This window comes from Elephas maximus, chromosome 12 (assembly GCF_024166365.1).
Source record: "Elephas maximus indicus isolate mEleMax1 chromosome 12, mEleMax1 primary haplotype, whole genome shotgun sequence".
NCBI lineage: Eukaryota > Metazoa > Chordata > Mammalia > Proboscidea > Elephantidae > Elephas > Elephas maximus.
Window position 1 is genome coordinate 102,647,703 of NC_064830.1, and position 19,358 is coordinate 102,667,060.

The 19,358-nt window shown below is 44.1% G+C and overlaps 1 protein-coding gene across 1 annotated transcript in view; it reads right to left on the bottom strand.

Annotated features, from left to right (window-relative positions):
- Positions 1–18,806, bottom strand: part of KPNA7 (karyopherin subunit alpha 7) — a 32,639-nt gene extending 13,833 nt beyond the window's left edge. The window contains exons 1-7 of the mRNA XM_049905070.1: positions 18,741–18,806; positions 16,469–16,597; positions 9,203–9,285; positions 8,519–8,787; positions 6,448–6,530; positions 2,867–3,130; positions 216–449 (exon numbers count right to left, since the gene is read on the bottom strand). Of these exons, the coding sequence (XP_049761027.1) occupies positions 216–449; positions 2,867–3,130; positions 6,448–6,530; positions 8,519–8,787; positions 9,203–9,285; positions 16,469–16,597; positions 18,741–18,806 (1,128 nt within the window). The remainder of the gene's footprint in view (positions 1–215; positions 450–2,866; positions 3,131–6,447; positions 6,531–8,518; positions 8,788–9,202; positions 9,286–16,468; positions 16,598–18,740) is intronic.
- Between the last annotated feature and the right edge of the window lie 552 nt (positions 18,807–19,358).

Sequence of the window (19,358 nt, forward strand, 5' to 3'; positions counted from 1 at the left end):
TTGAGGGGGTACAAACCACCAACACGTAGCCAAGAGCTTAACAATTGTGCCACTGGGGCTCCTTTAGAGACCATTTATTACAGACCGCAGCTACCACACGTATTAAGACTTGACCGTAATTTGCTGCTTAGCCTGTGTCCGAACTCCTGAAAGAGTTCCCACAGGCCTAGTTGGAAAGTAGTCTCTGACCATGGGTGCCGCAGAGCATGACTTACGTTTTTCAGCAAAGCCACCAAGGGAGGCAGCGCACCGTGAGCGATCAGCTGCTGGATTTGCTGGCTGGGCCCCGCGGCCACGTTGCTCAGGGTCCAGGCCGCCTCCTTCTGGATGGAGGATCTGGGGTGCAGTAGAAGCTGGGGCAGCACTCTGAGCACGCCTGCGTCAATGGCCGCCTGGGTCTGCTGATCAGTTCCCGTCACTATGTTCCCCACCGTGCGGAGAGAAGGGATCTGGAGGAACGGGGCTAGAGGTGTAAGCACATACTGCCCACGTATCACCTTAGGGGATACCCCCCAAACATTAGCACACTATGTTAACGCTCCTCTGGAAGCTTGTGAGCCATGATGGTACCCACAATCCGTTTAATTCAGCTTGTCCACAGCTGCTGGCCTAGTTTAAAGATACTTGCGAGCTTACCAATAGTTCTGGCTCAAGTGGGAGAGAGGTCAAGGGATGTCTTTATCAAGGAATGATGCTATCTTTTTCATATCCTTACATTGGGAAAAGTGCTAAATTGCTGTAGTGTTTATCAGGTAATAATTTCTACTGCGTACCTACTCAGTAGGAGTGTCAAGATTCTGCTGTATATTTAATTGGTGCTAATGAGATCCCTGTTTTTTTTTTTTTTAATGAGATTCCTGAGGTCCCTAGGTGGTGCAGACAGTTTGCACTCAACTACCAACCTAAAGGTTGGTAGTTTGAACCCACCCAATGGTGCCATGGAAGAAAGGCCTGGAGATCCGCTTCTGTAAAGATTACAGCTGAGAAAACCCTGTGGAGTTCATGGGATCGCCATGAGTCAGGATGGACTAGATGTCCATGGATTTGATTTTTTTTTTTGGTTTTTACTAACGGGATCTCAGCGGCATTTCTTGGCGTATTCACAAACCCCCTTGGAATAACGCCGAAGGTGTCCTGGATGGATCTACAACTGAGCCCAAGATGAGGATTGACTGTGGAGTTATTTTGATTTCTCTGCATTGTAGCAGCAAGGTTGCAGCCCCAGCACAGCCCATGAACAGTTCTAGAATTTTCCTAACCTATTTTGCCACATGACTGCTACTCAAATATGAGGTATAAGTTGTGCTATATAGACCAACCACAGCCTTGCTAGAACAGCTCCAACCGGGCTCCAGGCCCCTGGGATAAACAGTTTCTTACAGATATTTTCTTCACTCCCCTCCACCCCCTAGCAGTACCCACCAACCAACCTTGACATACTATCCTAATCTCAGAATAGATAATTGTTGTTGTTGTTAGATGCCATTGAGTTGATTTCGACTGATAGTGACCCCACGTGACAGAGTAGAACTGCCCCATGGAATTTTCTAGGCTGTAATCTTTACGGGAGCAGATTGCCAGGTCTTTCTTCCATGGAGCTGCTGGGTAGATTTGAACTGCTGATCTTTCTGTTAGCAGCCGAGCTCTTAACCATTATGCCATCAGGGCTCCTAGATAATCATTAAGGCTATGTAATATATAATAGTAGGCACAGAAATCAAAAGGGGCAGACTAGAGGCATCTTAAATATAATATACTCGCATTTCAAAGCAGTGAGTTATGTAAGTAACCAATGCTTGGTAATAGCAAAGTGCTGGCTTTGGTTTTAATTACTTTTCCTCTACACTTGAAGTGACCTAAAAGAACCAACTGGAAGGGAATAAGAGAGAATTTCCCTTTATGCTTCTGTAAATTCAACCTGTTGCCACCTAGTCAATTCCGACTCACAGCGACCTACAGACAGAGTAGAACTGCCCATAGGGTTTCCAACACTGTAAATCTTTACGGAAGCAGGTGCAGTGGTTAAGCGCTCAGCTGTTAACCAAAAGGATGGCAGTGTGAGCACTAGCCACTCTGCGAAAGAAAGGTCTAACAGTCTACTTCCATATAGATTTTAGCCTTGGAAACCTATGGGGCAGCTCTACTCTGTCCCATAGGGTCTCTATGAGTCAGAATGACTCGACAACAACGAGTAGGAAGTTCAAATGTTACAATAAGCTCGATCTCCTAAAAAATATACCCCTAAAAGCCAACTGGTTAAGCCTACATGTATAGACCACTAGAAGGAAATGCAGTAAAAGGCTAGTTTACTGGGTGGTCAGATTATAAGTCATTTTCATTTGGTGCTTTTCTGTATTTTCTAGTTATCAGATTAAGAAAGAGCAAATAACTTCTCGTGGTTGTTAGGTGATGTTGAGTCGATTTTTGACTCATAGCAACCCCAATGTGACAAAGCAGAGCTAGAACTATCCCACAGGGTTTTCTTGGCTGTAATCTTTACAGAAGTGGGTGGCCAGGTCTTTCTCCTGTGGAAACACTGGGCGGATTCGAACTGCCCACCTTTCATTTAGCAGCCTAGTGTTTATCATTGTGCCACCAGGGCTCCTAAATTACTTCACACCCACCAGATTTTAGATCGAAATTGATCCAAGCCTTTGGCTAAAGAATGGCAAAGACAAGGAAATCGCAGAGGGCAAGCTTTGTTATAAGAGAAGGATTAGAGCTGGCTGTGGAAGGCCTGTTGGTGGGTGGGCAGGTGGGGGAGTAAAAAAAAAAAAAGAACAGAATTTGCCACAATGAATTATGATGCACAGACTCTAGGCTGAAGGTCCTCATAGAGACACATGGAACCTGGAACGATATTTACCAAGACGGTGAGTTCTGAGCTGGTCATGAGCTCCACCAGCCTGGGCAGGACCCCCGTGCCAACCACTTGGCCAATGCGTTCATTGCAGCCTTCAGTGAGGTAGGACAGGGCCCAGCAGGTGTCCGAGAGAATCTCCGTGTCATGGTGTTGCAGGAGGCAGAGAAGGACAGGTAGCATTTGCTTCACTGCCTTCGCACAAGGGTATGGGTTCTTGTACCGGCACAAGTTGGACAAGGTCCATGTGATGTTACGCAGAAACGTGACCTGTAACAAAGGGCCTGCTCTAGCATCAGGGCCAAAGGAGGGAAAATGCAATGTCCTTGCCATCTGTGGTCAATATTACTGACCAGCCTGAACCAAAGCTTTTGTTCTTCAAATAGGAACGTATTCTAGGTAATGGTATGGGCTAGGGACACAGAACGAATTTTAAATTTCATACTCGAGTCTTAAGGAGGTTCCCTTATATTCTTTAAAACATCCTCCCAGCTTAATTCAACTGATGACCTAATTTCATGTTTTATTTACAAAATCAAGATCAAGCAGGAGTTAGGTCTGCCCACCCATCTATAACTCTACCAGCCATGTCGTAATCACATTTCTCTTCTTCTATGAAGGATCAGTCTTCCTGTACCGCCTCTGGACCCCGTCCCTTCTTGTCTTTAAAGACTGCACCGGAGTCACCTCTCTCCTCTGGACCGCTCCCACTAGCATGAAAATACTTTCTAGCTTCTTCAACCTAGATTCCTCCCTTGTCACCCCTCCATCCCTCCTCCTACTTCTGTTTTTCATAGTCCATCACCAAAGATGTGTCTATATTCACTGCCTGCCTCACAGCTTCCCCTTTGTTCTTCAAACCAGTCTAGGCTGGTTTTTGTCCCTACTTCTTTGTAGTTAGTGATGGAAATCAGCTCCTTCCAAGTCTACAAATCTAATGGCTGCTTTTTAGTCCTAAAGTTACTGTCTTCAAGTTAGCTGTGTTTAGTAGCCAGCCATTTCCTTTTGAAAAAGCTTTTCTTGGCATCTGTGACACCAGACCTTCTGGTTTTCTGTGGACAAATAGGCTGTTCTTTCTCAGTCTTCTTGACAGGCTGCCTGACCTCTGAATGTTACAGGCCCCAGGACATGGATCCAGGCTTTCCTTTTACTCTAGGTCAGGGGTTGGCAAACTTTTTCTGTTAAGGGCCAGATAGTAAACATTTTCAGCTTTGCAAGCCAAAGAGTGTCTGTTGAAAGTGCTCAACTCTGCCAATGTAGCACAGAAACAGCCAGTCAGTATGTAAACGAATGGGTGCGGCCATATTCCAATAAAACTTTATTTACAAAAACAAGCAGCTGGCCACACTAGGTTTGCTTACCTCTGCTCTAGACGGCCTTGCCCAGCAGGATGACTATATGAACACACATTCACCTGGACTGCATATCCCTCCACTTGACCTCACTACAAGGCTGCTTCTAACTCACTTCAATTTAACATCTACAACTAAAGCTCTGATTCCTTCCTGCCTCCATCTTTCCCGTTTCTATAGGAAGACAGTCATGTAAATGACCTAACCTCAGACCTGGGGGCATCCTTGCTTCTTTCTGTCTCCCCGCTTTGTCTAGTTGGGAGCCCTGGTGGCGAAGTGGTTAAGCGCTCAGCTGGTGACCAAACGGTCAGTGATTCAAACCCACCAGTTGCTCTGAAGGAGAAAGATGTGGCAGTCTGCTTCCCTGAAGATTACAGCCTTGGAAAACCTTATGGGGCAGTTCTACTCTGTCCTATAGGGTTGCTATGAGTCAGAATTGGACTCAACGGCAACAGGTTTGGTTTTTGGTTTTACCAGGTCTAACACATCGACATCCCATGTCAATGCGCTTGACCCTATCTTTCTGCTATAACCCCCCCATCAAACAGCCAGAAGGGTCTTTCTGAAAGATCAGACCTCATCACTTCCTGGTTTGAAATCCTCCAAAGGCTTCCCATTGCTACCAGGATGACGCCTAAACCAACTCTTTTTCTTACACTGTTTCTCCTTGCAAACTCCCTTGGTCATGCCAGCCTTTTTCTAGTTCCACCATGTCAGGTTTTCTTCCATATTGAGGTCTTTGCACATATTCCCTCAGCTTTTTTTTTTTGTTTTGTTTTCTAATTGTGGTAAGATACATATAACATGAAATATTTTAACCACTTTACATGTATTTCAGAGGCATTAATGACATTCATGGTGTTCTGTGACCATCACTGCTACCTATTTCCAAAATTTTTCATCACACCAAACAAATTCAGGACCCAATAAGCAATAACTCCCCATTCCTTCTCCCCCTGGCAACATCTAAGCTACTTTCTGCCTCTATGAATTTGCCTATTCTAGGTATTTCATAGTGAGCCCATGTGTTACAGAGTAGAACTGCTCCACAGGGTTTTCGTGGCTGTAATCTTTAGAGAAGCAGATGCCAGGCCTTTCTTTTGTGGCCTTACTGGGTAGGTTCGAACTACCAACCTTCTGATTAGCAGCCAATCACAAACTGCTTGCACCACCCAAGCCATGGGTCAGGGGCCAACTGGACAGTAGCTAACAAGAGCAACAGATTATTTCATATAAGCACAATCACGCAATATCTGTCCTTTTGTGTCTGACTTATTTCAGTTAGCATAATGTCTTCAAGGTTTATCCATGTCGTAGCATGTATCAACACTTCATTCCTTTCTGTGCCTGAATAATACTCCATTGTATTGTACATACTATTGTTTTGCTGTTAACGAACACTTGGGTTGTTTCTACCTTTCAGCTACTGTGAATAGTGCTGCTATGAACATTGGCGTACAAGTATCCGAGTCAGTGTTTTCAATTTTTTGGAAGTATATACCTAGGAGTGAAACTGCTGGTTTGTATGGTAATTCTATGTTTAACTTGAGGAACTATAAAACTTTTCTACAGGGTTGCACCATTTTGCATTCTCACCAGCAATGCACAATTTCTCTACATTTGTTATTCTTTTTTATTTTTTTTAATGATAGCCATCTTAGTGGGTGTGAAGCAATGTCTCATCGTGGTTTTGATATGCATTTTTCTAATGGCTAATGACGTTGAACATCTTTTCATGTGCTTACTTATCATTTCTGTATCTTCTTTGGATTCCCTTGGCTTTTGAGAGCTACCTTCCCTGTGTTTGAGACAAATCAAGCCCAAATTTAACTCCTAATTCAGGGAGTCTTCTATTAGTGCCACATCAGTCAACTTTGACTCTAACCTCCAAACCTAGACCCTATTGCTCACAAACAGAACTGAAAATCCACTAAATCTGTCTGTGCCCTTGAATGAACTCAGTCATCTACTTTTGCAGGATGGTAAGCTTAGAAGAACTTTAACAGGCCTCTTCCAATGTCCCAGAAGAAAAGATTAGCACTACCAGCCCCTACGGACAAATCTGGGCCAACCTTTAGCCAAAATGATATTAAGTACTAGACCTTGTTCCTAAATGCTGTTATAAGGGGCCAGGAAAACAGCCATAGGATCTAGCATTGATTTATAACTACCTCCCAGATTTCCCAGCCTTGAGAATTTATCCCCTAGCTAGGTTTCTAATTTAAAGACACTCACTGATATGGTTGATGAAACCAGGGCCAGCAGATACGGGACCGCATTGCTTGAGATAACAATGTCTCTGAGCTCTGGGCTGTCACCTACAAATAGATCAGAGCATGACATTCAAAGAGAGAACAGAGAAGCCTAGGGTTGGTGACTAGTTTAAAAAAAAAAGTTTTACTCAGTGGGTGAGAGGCCTAAACTCCTTCCTGGGTTTGGCAAGTATATAGGATAGCCATGTAGTAGATCCTGGGTCTCCAAGGTATCAGTTGGTTGGACAAGCTTGACATGGAACACAGAGATGCCACAAAACAGCAACTGCTATAAGCAGAGGCTGTGGAGATATAAAGGCCCGAGAAGTACGCTCTGAATGCTGGCTGCATTTCTCAGCGTGGCTCTCAGGAAAACAAAGCTGCCTTCCCAGAAGACTTCAGCACAGGGCGATAACTTCCAAATGCAACTCAGAGCAATAGCTGGAAAATCAATAGGTGCTGGCGATCAGCTGTCTGCTACTTGGGCTTGACGACCAATTTTAGACCCTAGAAGTCTTGGTGAGTATCCTTCAGCCAATCAGGCAAGGCATTAGTAACTTTATACCACCCCAATCTTGCCTGTTCCCTACTGACCCATGCAAAATAAGAGACAGAAGGACTCTGAGATAGGTTCTTTATGATTACAATCATTTTAAAAGCAGACTGAGTTTGTATTCTGTAGCTGCTAATTCCAGTATCTGAAGTCCTTGGAGGTCTAATCATCCTGTTTGTTTTGCTCGCTCAGTCATGGTGGGTGGTTCCTTCCCTGAACTTCGAATTGCTGATATTTGGCTGATCTTAATTTGTCAAAATCCCAATTGAGCTTGTTTCCCCAGAGAGCATTTCTTTTATTTCAGTCAGGAATTTGGGGAGGAGGGGGAGGCCTTCCAAGCCTGCAGCACTAATAATTCCTCGGCTTGTGCTTTCCTGGAGCATGTAGAGAATAAAGCCCCAAATCCATGATGGCACTCATAGGATTGAGCTCTAGAGGTGACTTCACCCCTAGCCAAAATGATACTTCTATTTTTTTTATATGTTCCCTTGGTAACTTTCAGTGGAGGCATAGTTCAATGAAAGCATAGCCCTTTTAGGGTCCTGGGTTACAAGGGTTTGTCACAAACTCCTATGTTGCATAGGCCAAAGCCTTATTTTTTGTCCCTGAAGCCATTAACAAAAACCAAACACCCACTGCCATTGAGATGATTCTGACTCACGGTGACCACATGTGTTACAAAGTAAAACCGAGCTCCATAGGGTTTTCTTGGCTGTAATCTTTATGGAGGCAGATCACCAGGATTTTTTCCATGGCACCAGTGGGTGGGTTCAAACCACCAAGCTTTTTGTTAGTAGTCCAGCACAAAACGTTTGTCCCCCACCAGAGACCTTATCTTTTATCCCTGAAGACATTAAAAGCCAAACCCATTGCCTTCGAGTTGATTCCAACTCATAGCGACCCTATAGGACTGACTAGAACTGCCTCAATTGGGTTTCCAAGGAGCAGCTGGTAGATTGGAACGGCGGACCTTTTGGTTAGCAGCTGAGCTCTTAACCACTGCACCACCAGGGCTTCCCGAAGCCATTAGGACCTCAGTGTTGGCAGATGTCCCCAGGAGCCTGTAGCTTCACCCCTATCACTCTGCTTTCAGCTTCATTATTTTTGTCTTCTAAACTTGGTTCTGAATTTTGAAAAAGCTTCTTGTACTTCCCCCAGCATTTCTAGGTATTTATCCTGGGAGGCCAATCATTAGAAAAGAACATCATGTTTGGTAAAGTAAAAGATCTGTGAAAATGAGGGAAAACCTCAATGAGATGGATTGACACAATAGCTTCAGCAATGGGCTCAAACTTACCAATGATCGTGAAGACGACGCAGGACCGGGTCTAATGTTTCAGTCTGTTATACATGCGGCCACCATGACTTGGAGCTGACTTGACAGTAACAAGAATCCTGGCAGGGGTGCCACAATATTAAGCCCACCATACCACCCAAAGAGTTCCCAAACCTGCCACGTGCCTGGACTACTTTTCTTAGCCCGCTGAGGGGACAGGCTCACCTGCTATGTTACCAAGGGCCCACACTGCCTGTTCACAGACAGCCACATCGGGGGAGGACAGGAGCTCGACCAAGGGCGAGACGGCGCCTCCTTCCACAACAGCTCTGGTCAACTCTGACTGCCCCGAAGCAATGTTGGTCAGAGCCCAGGCTGCCTCGAACTGCAAGCAGGGGTACAGGAAAGACTTCAGGAACTCCACCAGCCTGGGAACGAGCCCTGCTTCCACAATCAGTTTTAGAGCAGGGTTCCTTTCCCGAGACAGCATTTTCCTATGCAGTGAAAGAGATTCAAAGAAACAAGTCATGTAAAGGCGGATAGTAAGAACCTCCCTTATAGATGTGATTGGCATTCCTAACTATCAAGTAAGACAAGCAGCTGGGCCAGAGCTACTCCATATCCTAGAGCTAAGCCCAAAGAACTCTGCAGCGACGGAGCAACATTTTCCCTACCTATGAGCAGAGATTTCTGTAGAGTCCAATTTAAATGAAGCAACTCATCTCTGACAACACATTGCATATTTTAAGTTGTCCTCAAGGACAGCGTAAAGTAGCAATTGAGTCTCACTTCTGGAAGGACTACCCCTTTTCTTGTATTTTGTCGGCATTTTACCACTGCCAAGAAATTGCTACTGAGCTCATTTCTAGCTCTAAAGCCAGCAAATAGCAGGAGTCTCTTGGGTGATACCTGGCTGCCTGGGTGGCCTGGAAACATAGGCGTGGGTCTGTGCCACTTGCATGATTGACTATTTCATCCAGGGTGAGGCTGACCTGCAATGAGAGACATTCAGGTCAGAGTCTCTGCCACAAGAAATGGTAAAGGTCATCTAGTCTAGCCATCCATCTGATTAGAACACGCTGGCTTGACAGGGTGCCCCATCCTGCACGCTGGTCCATGTGAAGGAGAGAAGGACACCAGTGGTCTCGCAGGACCCCATGTGCTGGAGGTGGTTAATTATCATCATCCTTGGATCCCCAGTCTGTCTTCAAAGGCATGCAGTAAGAACATGCTAATGGACATCAGCGAAAATGGCAGAATGAGGACCTCTGAAAATTCCTCCTTCACAAAAGAAACCAGAAAACTGGCAAAAATGGTCAGAATCGACTTTTTCAGAATTCCAGAAATTAACCAAAGTCTTGTAGCAATTTGGTTTATTCAAGTCAGGAAGTGTTTACTCAAGAAAAAGACTGGATCTTGGTGAGAGCAGTAAATTTTGTGAGATTTTAAGCTGCCTTTTTCCTTCTACCCCCCCTTCTCCAGCTCACGGTAGCTTTGAAAACCAACAGCCCCTAATCATGGTGAAAACCAACAGCTTGACAGCCACTGGAAAAAACAAATTGGGGTTGGTACTTATTGTCATTATTTGACCTGTCTGGTGGTTCCCTAGAAAACCCCACTTGCAAGGCACTCTTAATTTTCCCTGACTAGGAGTTCATCCAACTGTAGCAGAATACATGTTCAAGTGCACATGGAGCATTCTCCAGGAGAGACAATATGCTAGGCCGTAAGTTGTATCTCAATACATTTAAAAGGATTGAAATCATACAAATTATGTTCTTTAACCACAGTGGAATGAAATTAGAAGTCAGTAACAGAAGGAAACTTAAGAAATTCACAAGTATGTGAAAATTAAACAATGCACTCTTAAATAACCAATGGCTGGAAGAAAAAAAAATTACAAGGGAAATTATAAAATACTATGTGATGAATGAAAATGAAGATACAACATACCAAAAGTTGTGGGATGCAGCTAAAGCAGGACTTAGAAACAAATTTATAGCTATAAATGTCTATATTAAAAAAAGATCTCAAATCAATAGTTTTACACCTTAAAAAAAAAAAAAACTTTTAAAAATAAGAGCAAGTTAAACCCAAAGCAAGCAGAAAGAAGGAAACAAAGACTAGAATGGAAATAAATGAAAGAATGGGGGAAATATAGAAAAAAATCAATAAAACCTAAAGATGATTATTTGAAAAGATCAATGAAATTGACAAACCTTTAGCTAGTTACCAAGAAAAAAAAAAAAAAAGAGAGAAAGAGAGAAGACTCAAATTACTAAAATTAGGAATGAAAGTAGGGATATTACTATTGATTTTACAGAAATAAAAAGGATTATAGGGGAACAATCACATGCCAACAAATCAGATAATATAAATGAAATGGACAAATTCCTAGAAACACAAACTACCAAAATTGGCTCCAGGTCAATTGAATTATTGGCAATCTCTTAAAGAGATGGAATTATTAATTTAAAAAACACTTAAAAATTTTGAATTATTAACTTAAAGAAAAGCCCAGGCCCAGATGGCTTATTGGTGAATTTTTTCCAAACATTTGAAGGAGAAGTAACACCAATCCTTCATAAACTCTTCCAAAAAACAGGAGAGTAAACACTTCTCAACTTATTCTATGATGCCAATATTACCCCAATAACCAAAACCAGACAAAGAAAATCACAAGAAAACTATAAGATAATATCCCTGGTGAATACAGATGCAAAGATCCTCAAAATATTAGCAAACCCAATCTAGCAACAACAACAAAAAAGGATTATATACCATGACTAAGTATAGATATATTATCCCAGAAAGGCAAAGTTGGTTTAACATTTGAAAATCAATGTAATACATCATATTAATATAATAAAGGAAAAAACTCACATAATCATCTCGATAGATGTGGAAAAAGCATTTGACAAAATCCATCATCCTTTCATGATAAAAACATTCAAACTTGGACTAGAAAAGGATACTCTCTGCCTGATAAAGGGCCTTGATGAAAAACCGACAGCTAGCTTTCCCCCTCAGATAAGGAACAAGTCAAGAATGTCTACTCTTGCCACTTCTATTCAACATCATACTGGAGGTTCTACACAGGGCAATTAAGCAAAAATAAAATTAAAATCATCCATATTGGAAAGAACTAGTAAAACGATTTCTATTTGCAGACAACATTATCTCGTATACAGAAAGTCTTTAGGAATCCACAAATAACATTTAGAGCTAATAAGTTCAGCAAAGTCGTAGGATTAATACCCAAAAGCCAATTGTATTTCTATATACTAACAATCTGAAATTGGAATTCAAGAGCAATTTCATTTACAGCATCAAAAAGAATAAAATACTTAGGAATACCTTTAGTAAAAGAAGTACAAGACTTGTACACTAACAACTACCAAAAAAAAAAATTAGAGACTAATGGAAAGAGGTCTCCTGTCTGTGAATTGGAATACTCGATATTGTTAAGATAGCAAATGATCTACAGAGTCCACACAATCCCAAACAAAATCTAAACTGCCCCTATTAAAGAAATTCACAAGATCCAAAAATTCATACGGAAATTCAATGGACCCAGAAGAGTCAGAACAATCTTGAAAGGAAGAATAAAGTTCCAATTTCAAAACTTGCTGCAACTCCATAGTAATCAAGACAGTGTGGGTCCTAATATAAGGGTAGACATACAGGTCAAATGGAATTGCAAGTCTAGAAATAAACCCTCGAACTTACTGTTAATTGATTTTTGACAATGGTGTCAAGACAATCAGTGATCGAGAGAATAGTCTTCAACAAATGGTTCTAGGATGACTGATTATCCACGTGCAAAGAATGAAGTTGGACTCCTACCTCATACCATATACAAGAATTATACAGAATATGGATTTAAGAGCTAAAAATATATTAACTCATGGAAAGAAACAGACATACATCTTTGTGACCTTGGGTTAGGCAAGGGTTTCTTAGATATGACATCTAAAGAACAAGTGAACAAACGTGTGGTGGGGGGCAGATAATGGGACTTCATCGAATTAAAAAACTTTTGTGCAAGGGACACCATGAAGAAAATGAAAGACAACCCACAGAATGGGAGAAAATATTTGCAAATCACCGTGTGATAAGAATCTAGTACCTAGACTACACAGAGAACTCTTAGAATATAGAAAGATAATAAAAAGACAACCCAGCTTTTAAAAACGGGCAAAGGATTTGAACAGACATTTTTCCGAAGAAGAGATACGAATGGCCAATAGACACATAAAATATGCTCAGCATCATTAGCCATCAGGGAAATGTGAGTCAAAACCACAATAAGATACCACTACGCAACCACTATAATGGATGGCTATAATAAAAAAGATGGACAAATACAAGTGTTGACAAGGATGTAGAGAAACTGGACCCTCATACACCTCTGGTGGGAATGTAGAATGACACGGCCACTTTGGAGAAGAGCCTGGTGGACCCTCATACACCTCTGGTGGGAATGTAGAATGACACGGCCACTTTGGAGAAGAGCCTGGTGGACCCTCATACACCTCTGGTGGGAATGTAGAATGACACGGCCACTTTGGAGAAGAGCCTGGTGGACCCTCATACACCTCTGGTGGGAATGTAGAATGACACGGCCACTTTGGAGAAGAGCCTGGTGGACCCTCATACACCTCTGGTGGGAATGTAGAATGACACGGCCACTTTGGAGAAGAGCCTGGTGGACCCTCATACACCTCTGGTGGGAATGTAGAATGACACGGCCACTTTGGAGAAGAGCCTGGTGGACCCTCATACACCTCTGGTGGGAATGTAGAATGACACGGCCACTTTGGAGAAGAGCCTGGTGGACACTCATACACCTCTGGTGGGAATGTAGAATGACACGGCCACTTTGGAGAAGAGCCTGGTGGACACTCATACACCTCTGGTGGGAATGTAGAATGACACGGCCACTTTGGAGAAGAGCCTGGCAGTTCCTCAAAGAGTCAAACATAGTGTTCTCTTATGACCCAGCAATTCCACTCCTAGGTATAACCAAAAAAATGAAAACATGTTCACACAAAAACTTGTACATGAATGTTTATAACAGCATTGTTCACGTTGTTTGTTGTTAGTTGCCATCAAGTCAATTCCGACTCACAACGACCCCGTGTGTTACAGAGTATAGCTGCCCCATAGGATTTTCTAGGCTAAAATATTTTGTTGTGACTATACGCGGCAAAACGTACATGAGTTCAACAGTTTCTACATGTACAATTCAGTGACGTTGATTACATTCTTTGAGTTGTGCAGCCATTCTCACCCTTCTTTTCTGAGTTGTTCCTTCCCCATTAACAAAACTCACTGCCCCCTAAGGTTCCTATCTAATCTTTCCAGTTGCTGTTGGCACTTAGATCCCATGTAGGTAGTTCTCAAAAAAGCATAAAGCTCAAGGCAAACATTTTTTACTAGTTAAGCTAAGCTATTATTTGGTCTCCAGAAGACTTCAGGGGGTAGTTTTGGCTTAAGTTTTAAAGATTATCTCAGGGCAATAATTTCAGGGGTTCATCCAGCCCCCATAGCTCCAGAAAGCTGGAGTCCATGAGAATCTGACATAGGGTTCTCTTGTCTGTAATCCTACTGGAAGCAGATCGTGAGATCTTTTCTTCCATGGTACTGCTGGGTGGGTTTGAACCAGCGACCTTTAGGTTAGCAATTGAGCACAAAACATTTACACTACCTAGGGACCTTAGGGAGCCCTGGCGGTACAGTGGTTAAGAGCTTGGCTGCTAACCAAGGATCAGCAGTTCAAATCCACCAGCCACTTCTTAGAAATCCTATGGGTCCTAAAGGGTCACTATGAGTCGGAATCAACTGATGGCAATGGGTTTGGTTTTTTGCTTTTAGGGGCCTTAGCATTATTCATAATAACCCAAAAGTAGAAACAACCCAAATGTCCATCAAGTGATGAATGGATAAACAAATTGTGCTATATTCATGCAATGGAATATTATTTGCCCATAAAAGGGAATGAAACATTGATACATGCTACAACGTGGATGGACCTTGAAAACATTATGTTTAGTGAAGGAAGCCAGCCACAAAGGACCAAGAGGTCGCGTATCGTATGATAGTACTGTATGATTCTACAATAAGATGTCTCCATGAACGTCCAGAGTAGGCAAATGCACAGGGACAGGAAGTAGATTAGCGGTTACCAGAGGCTAAGGGGAAGGAGGAATGGGGAATGACTTTTTAATGGGTAAGGGGTTTCTTTTCGAGGAGGTGAATGTGTTCTGGAATTAGACAGTGGTGATAGTTGCATGACCTTGTGAATATACTGAAAACCACTGATTACATACTTTAAAAGGGCAAATTTCACGTTTTGTGAATCATATCTCAGTTTTTAAAAAGAATATGCTAACGTAGGATAGGAGACTTGGTGGTACAGTGGTTAGGAGCTTGGCTGCTAACCAAAAGGTAGGCAGTTCGAATCCACCAGCCACTTTTTGGAAACCCTGTGGGGCAGTTCTATTCTGTCCTAGAGGGCCGCTGTGAGTCGGAATCAACTTGGTGGCAATCAATGGGTCTTTGGTTTGGTTTAAGATAATGGAGTTCCTAGGCGGTGCAAACAGTTATAGCCTAACCAGAAGGTTGGCAGTTTGAACCAACTCAGAGGTCCCTCAGAAGAAAGGCCTGGCAATTTTCTTTTGAAGGGTAATAGCCATGAGAACCCCACGGAGCGCAGTTCTACTTGGCAACACAGGGGTCGCTATGAGTTGGAATCAACCCAACAATTGCTTTTTGTTTCATTTTAATGTAGGACAGAAAAAACAACTCCTTTTCTCATACTTCTGTGTCACAGTTTCATCTTCCTTGGAGGGAAAGTCCTAGGGACTGACCACGTGCCACCGAGTCGTCCTTGACTCACGGCCACCCCGTGTGCGTCAGAGCAGAACTGTGCTGATGGGTTTTCAGTGGCTCATTTTTCAGAAACAGATTACCAGGACCTTCCTCCAAGGTGCTTCCGGGTGGACGTCAACCTACAACCTTTCGGTTAGCAGTTGAGCATGTTAACTGTTGCACCACCCAAGACAACCAAACCTATGGCCATCGAGTCAATTCCAAATTATGGCAATCCTACAGGACAGAGTAGAACTGCCCCATAGTGTTTCCAAGGCTGTCACCTTTACAGGAGCAGACTGCCACATCTTTCTCCCACGGAGCAGCGGCGGGTTCGAATCACCAAGCTTTTGGTTAGCAGCCAAGCACTTCAACCGTTATACTACCAGGGCTTTTCAACTACTCTAGACAAACGCAAAGGACGGTAACTTGAAGATAGAAACGAAGTTAAAAAGTGATGCGGCTCAGATTCCAATGGCAAGGTAGAGGATGACCGTACCTGCTTCATTCAATCAACAGTAATCTCTTTAGAGCCACTTGGCAAAACGGAACCATCTCTCGCAGGGTACAGAGGACACACATAGATAATTAGGACAGAGAGTGATGTACATAGGACACGTGAAAACACGTTACTGGAGTTCCTGAGAAGGTTCACGAAAACAGGCCTGCCCTTGCAGTCAAGCCAGGATTTGAGTTCAGTGCGGTTGGAGTAGATGGAGAACTGAAGACAGAGGACAGCAGCCAAGTCCAGGCAAGACTTTCCACGTCCAGTGACTAAATGCCTCAACTAAGAAATAATCGTCAGAAACCCTCATTTCCTAAGTTTCCAGGCTTAGGGAGGGCAAGTGAATTCTCGACTAGAAATCGCACCTTCTCCATTCCCCGTTAGAACATAGATCCCACAGACTCACAGCCACAAGACGGATGGCTGCGAGCCTTCTGCTTACTAATCTCTCTCCAACTCTTTCCTTAACCTGTACCAGTTGCCACTGAATTGACTGACTTGTGGCGACCCCATGTGTGTCAGGTTAGAACTGTGTCCATAGGGTTTTCAATCGCTGACTTTTCAGAAGCAGATCACCGGGCCTTTCTTCTGAGGTGCCTCTGGGTGGACATGAAACTCCAACCTTCCCGTTAGCAGCCAAGCATGTTAATCGTTTGCACCACCCAGGGACTCCACTCCTTTCTGCAGAGACCCCAGATTAGAGCTTGTGACTTTCTGAACCTATTAAACATGTTCAAGCTAGAGAAACTTGCTGAGGGCATGCACACAGCTGCTCTAAATGCCACACTCTGACACACCCCTTTGGCCAGTTTCTCAGAAGATGGGTCGGGGGAGAGATCAGTGATATTCCTTCTCTTTAAGGCCTGCTCCTCCTTCTTGGCCTTCCGGAGCTCCAGACTGACGGCTATCCGCTGCTGCCGCCTCACCTAGTGAGGAAAAGAGAGAATGTGAGCACTTAGAGCTGGAAGTCAGCAATTACCATGCTGAGTCTTTAGAACAAGCCTGAAGACATTGATTTAATTTTTACGGATGCAACAGGCCGGAAGACACACAGGTAGCAAACAGCCTCCGCCCTACTGACTTCCTCGGCTTTCTCCGTCTACACCACCTCTGGACGAATATTCGGTCTTCCTCCCAAATTCAAGGAGGCAAATGCACACCCTGGCTAGGAGTCTCAACTCTGAAGACATTTGAACAAAGCAGCCCATTGCCCCCGGCCTGGGCGCATCCTGGTTGATGCGAATTAGATTCCGAAGAACATTAGTTCCTACCTCCTGGACCTCCTAACTGTGGGGAGACAGAAGGAGCCGGGCACAATGAAGGGGATGCCCAGGCTCCATACGCCCTTGTGAGGTTGGTCTGTAGGTCACTCAGTCCCAAGCCACACTTGGACACCACGCCAAGGGACATTTAAGATCAAAACACCCTTCTTGTATCAATCAAACTAGCAGACCTCATGGTAATGAGAAGCCGTGGGGAATGATGCAACCTTTCTGGACAGATGGGGTTTAGGTTGAAGATTTTTAGATATTATGTTGTCGTTCGCTGCTGTCGAGTCATCCCCACTCACGGCGACCCCATGCACAACAGAACAAAAAATGCTGCCGGGCCCTGCGTCGTTCCTGTGATCCGTTGCAGGTCAGACCATTGTGATGCGTAGGGTTTTCATCAAACGATTTGCCAGGCCTTTCTTCCCAGTCCATTTTAGGGTGGAAGCTTTGGCGAAACCAGCACTGACGGACAGGTGGTGGTTGCTCACGAGGTGCACTGGTCGGCAATCAAACCCAGGTCTCCGCGTGGAAGGCAAGAACTCCACCACCGAACTACCGCTGTCCCAGGTATTGCTTATAAGGAAGTGAGTATATATTAGATACTTCTGGTTCCTTAAACAAGCTACAGAAAGCTATGTAATGCTTGCTTGAGAACAGGGTCATTATGATGTTATATGACAACACAGAAACACCTTCGATGCTTATCAAGCCAGTTGCACTGTTGCCCCTTCACTAAGTGGCCCCTGACTGTACAGGGGCCACTTTTTCTCTCTTCCTATCTAGCTGGCCTTTCCCACTGCTCTCCACATAGACAGCTTAATTCCTTTATTCTACAGTGGTCTTGGAAGCCAGGTGCATCAAAAATTGGTTGGAGGAACAGATTACTCTAAGAGCAATTTGGCTTCCAACAATGTCCTGACCAGGCTGCTGTGACTTTGTACCTCCTTCATTCTCAGCGGCCTTTCAGATTCCCAAGGTATAGCCAACTGCATGCGATACCTTGATTGCACTACGTAGATGCAGGACACAGAGCTAGAGCCAGATCACGGTGGGCTCAGAGCCCAAATGGAAGTTAAAGACATCAACACAGAGCAGATTCCCTGCCCCAGGCCCTCCCGTTCACCCTAGCAGTGAGAACAGGCTGGGTGCTTAAGTTCTGAGTCCTGCTTCTGCAAGGCTGTGCCATGCTTCTTGGCCATACCTGTATCCCAAGCTCCTTGGTGAGACCCCTTGGTGGGATCAGCCACAGCTAAGCATCTACATGCCGGGCATTTGAACCTGCTGTCCAACCGTAAGAGGTAGATAGCATCCCTGTTTTACAGATGAAGAGGCTGGAGTTCTGAAGTCAAACAGTTTCAGGATCACACGGAGCCCTTCGTTTGAGTCCCCAGTTGTCCATATGCAGTTTTCTTCCCCACCTCAGTATTTTATTACGAAAGCTTCAAACATACAGAAAAATTGAAAGCAGTGTTCGGTGAACACCCATGTACCTATTTACAATGAACATTTCGCTGTATTTGCTCATCCCTCCAACTCTCCACCCAATTTTTGATATATTTCAACCACATGCTTTTTACTGCATTAGCCCATGGTAGGAGCCCTGGTGGCGCAGTGGTTAAGAGCTTGGCTGCTCACCAAAAGGTCGGCAGTTTGAATCCACCAGCCACTCCCTGGAAACCCTGTGGGGCAGTTCTGTTTTGTCCTATAGGATTGCTGTGAGGCAGAGTTGACTCAATGACAACAAGTTTAGATTGTTTTTTGGGGTAACCCCTGATAGAGGCGGTTGCTTTATGCTCACAGATGCATCTTTGCCTCGATACTTGAACTTCCTCAGCCTCTCGTCTGGAGCTTCTGAAGTCGCCATATTGACTGGAAGAAGTAAACCACCTGTAGGTAGGACAGTTGCAAAGAAATTTTTAGTGCCCAGTGTGTGGGTTAATACGGTAAAGCAATCTGGGCACTAAACCTTTAGGGCTCACAAGGGAATGGGGAGTCGCTTCTGTAGGCATCACCAAACCAGCTCAATGGGCACTGAGCACCACAGGGGCTCAGAGGGGAGCTCTTGAAGCAGTATTAAGTCAGGGAAGCCTTTTGGAGGCAGTTTGGCTTGAACTGGACCTTTGACAGCTAGGATGGGCCTGGAAGGAGAGCATAGAACCCCTTCAGGAATTTTGTACAGAGAGTCTCTGTAGGATGGTGAGGAGCCCAGCCAGGTCCATTAGGAAATGACCCCTTCTTCCCACACCTAACCCACTAGCATATTTGGTCAGAACAGTCTCTAACATGACTCACTCCTTCTAAATGGTCGGTAGATGGCCTCCACCTGCTGCAAGCCACCATCATCTGTCCCCTACACTACTGCACCACCTCCCAGCTGGTCACCCTGCCTCTACCACAGCCTTGTTGCACTCCATTC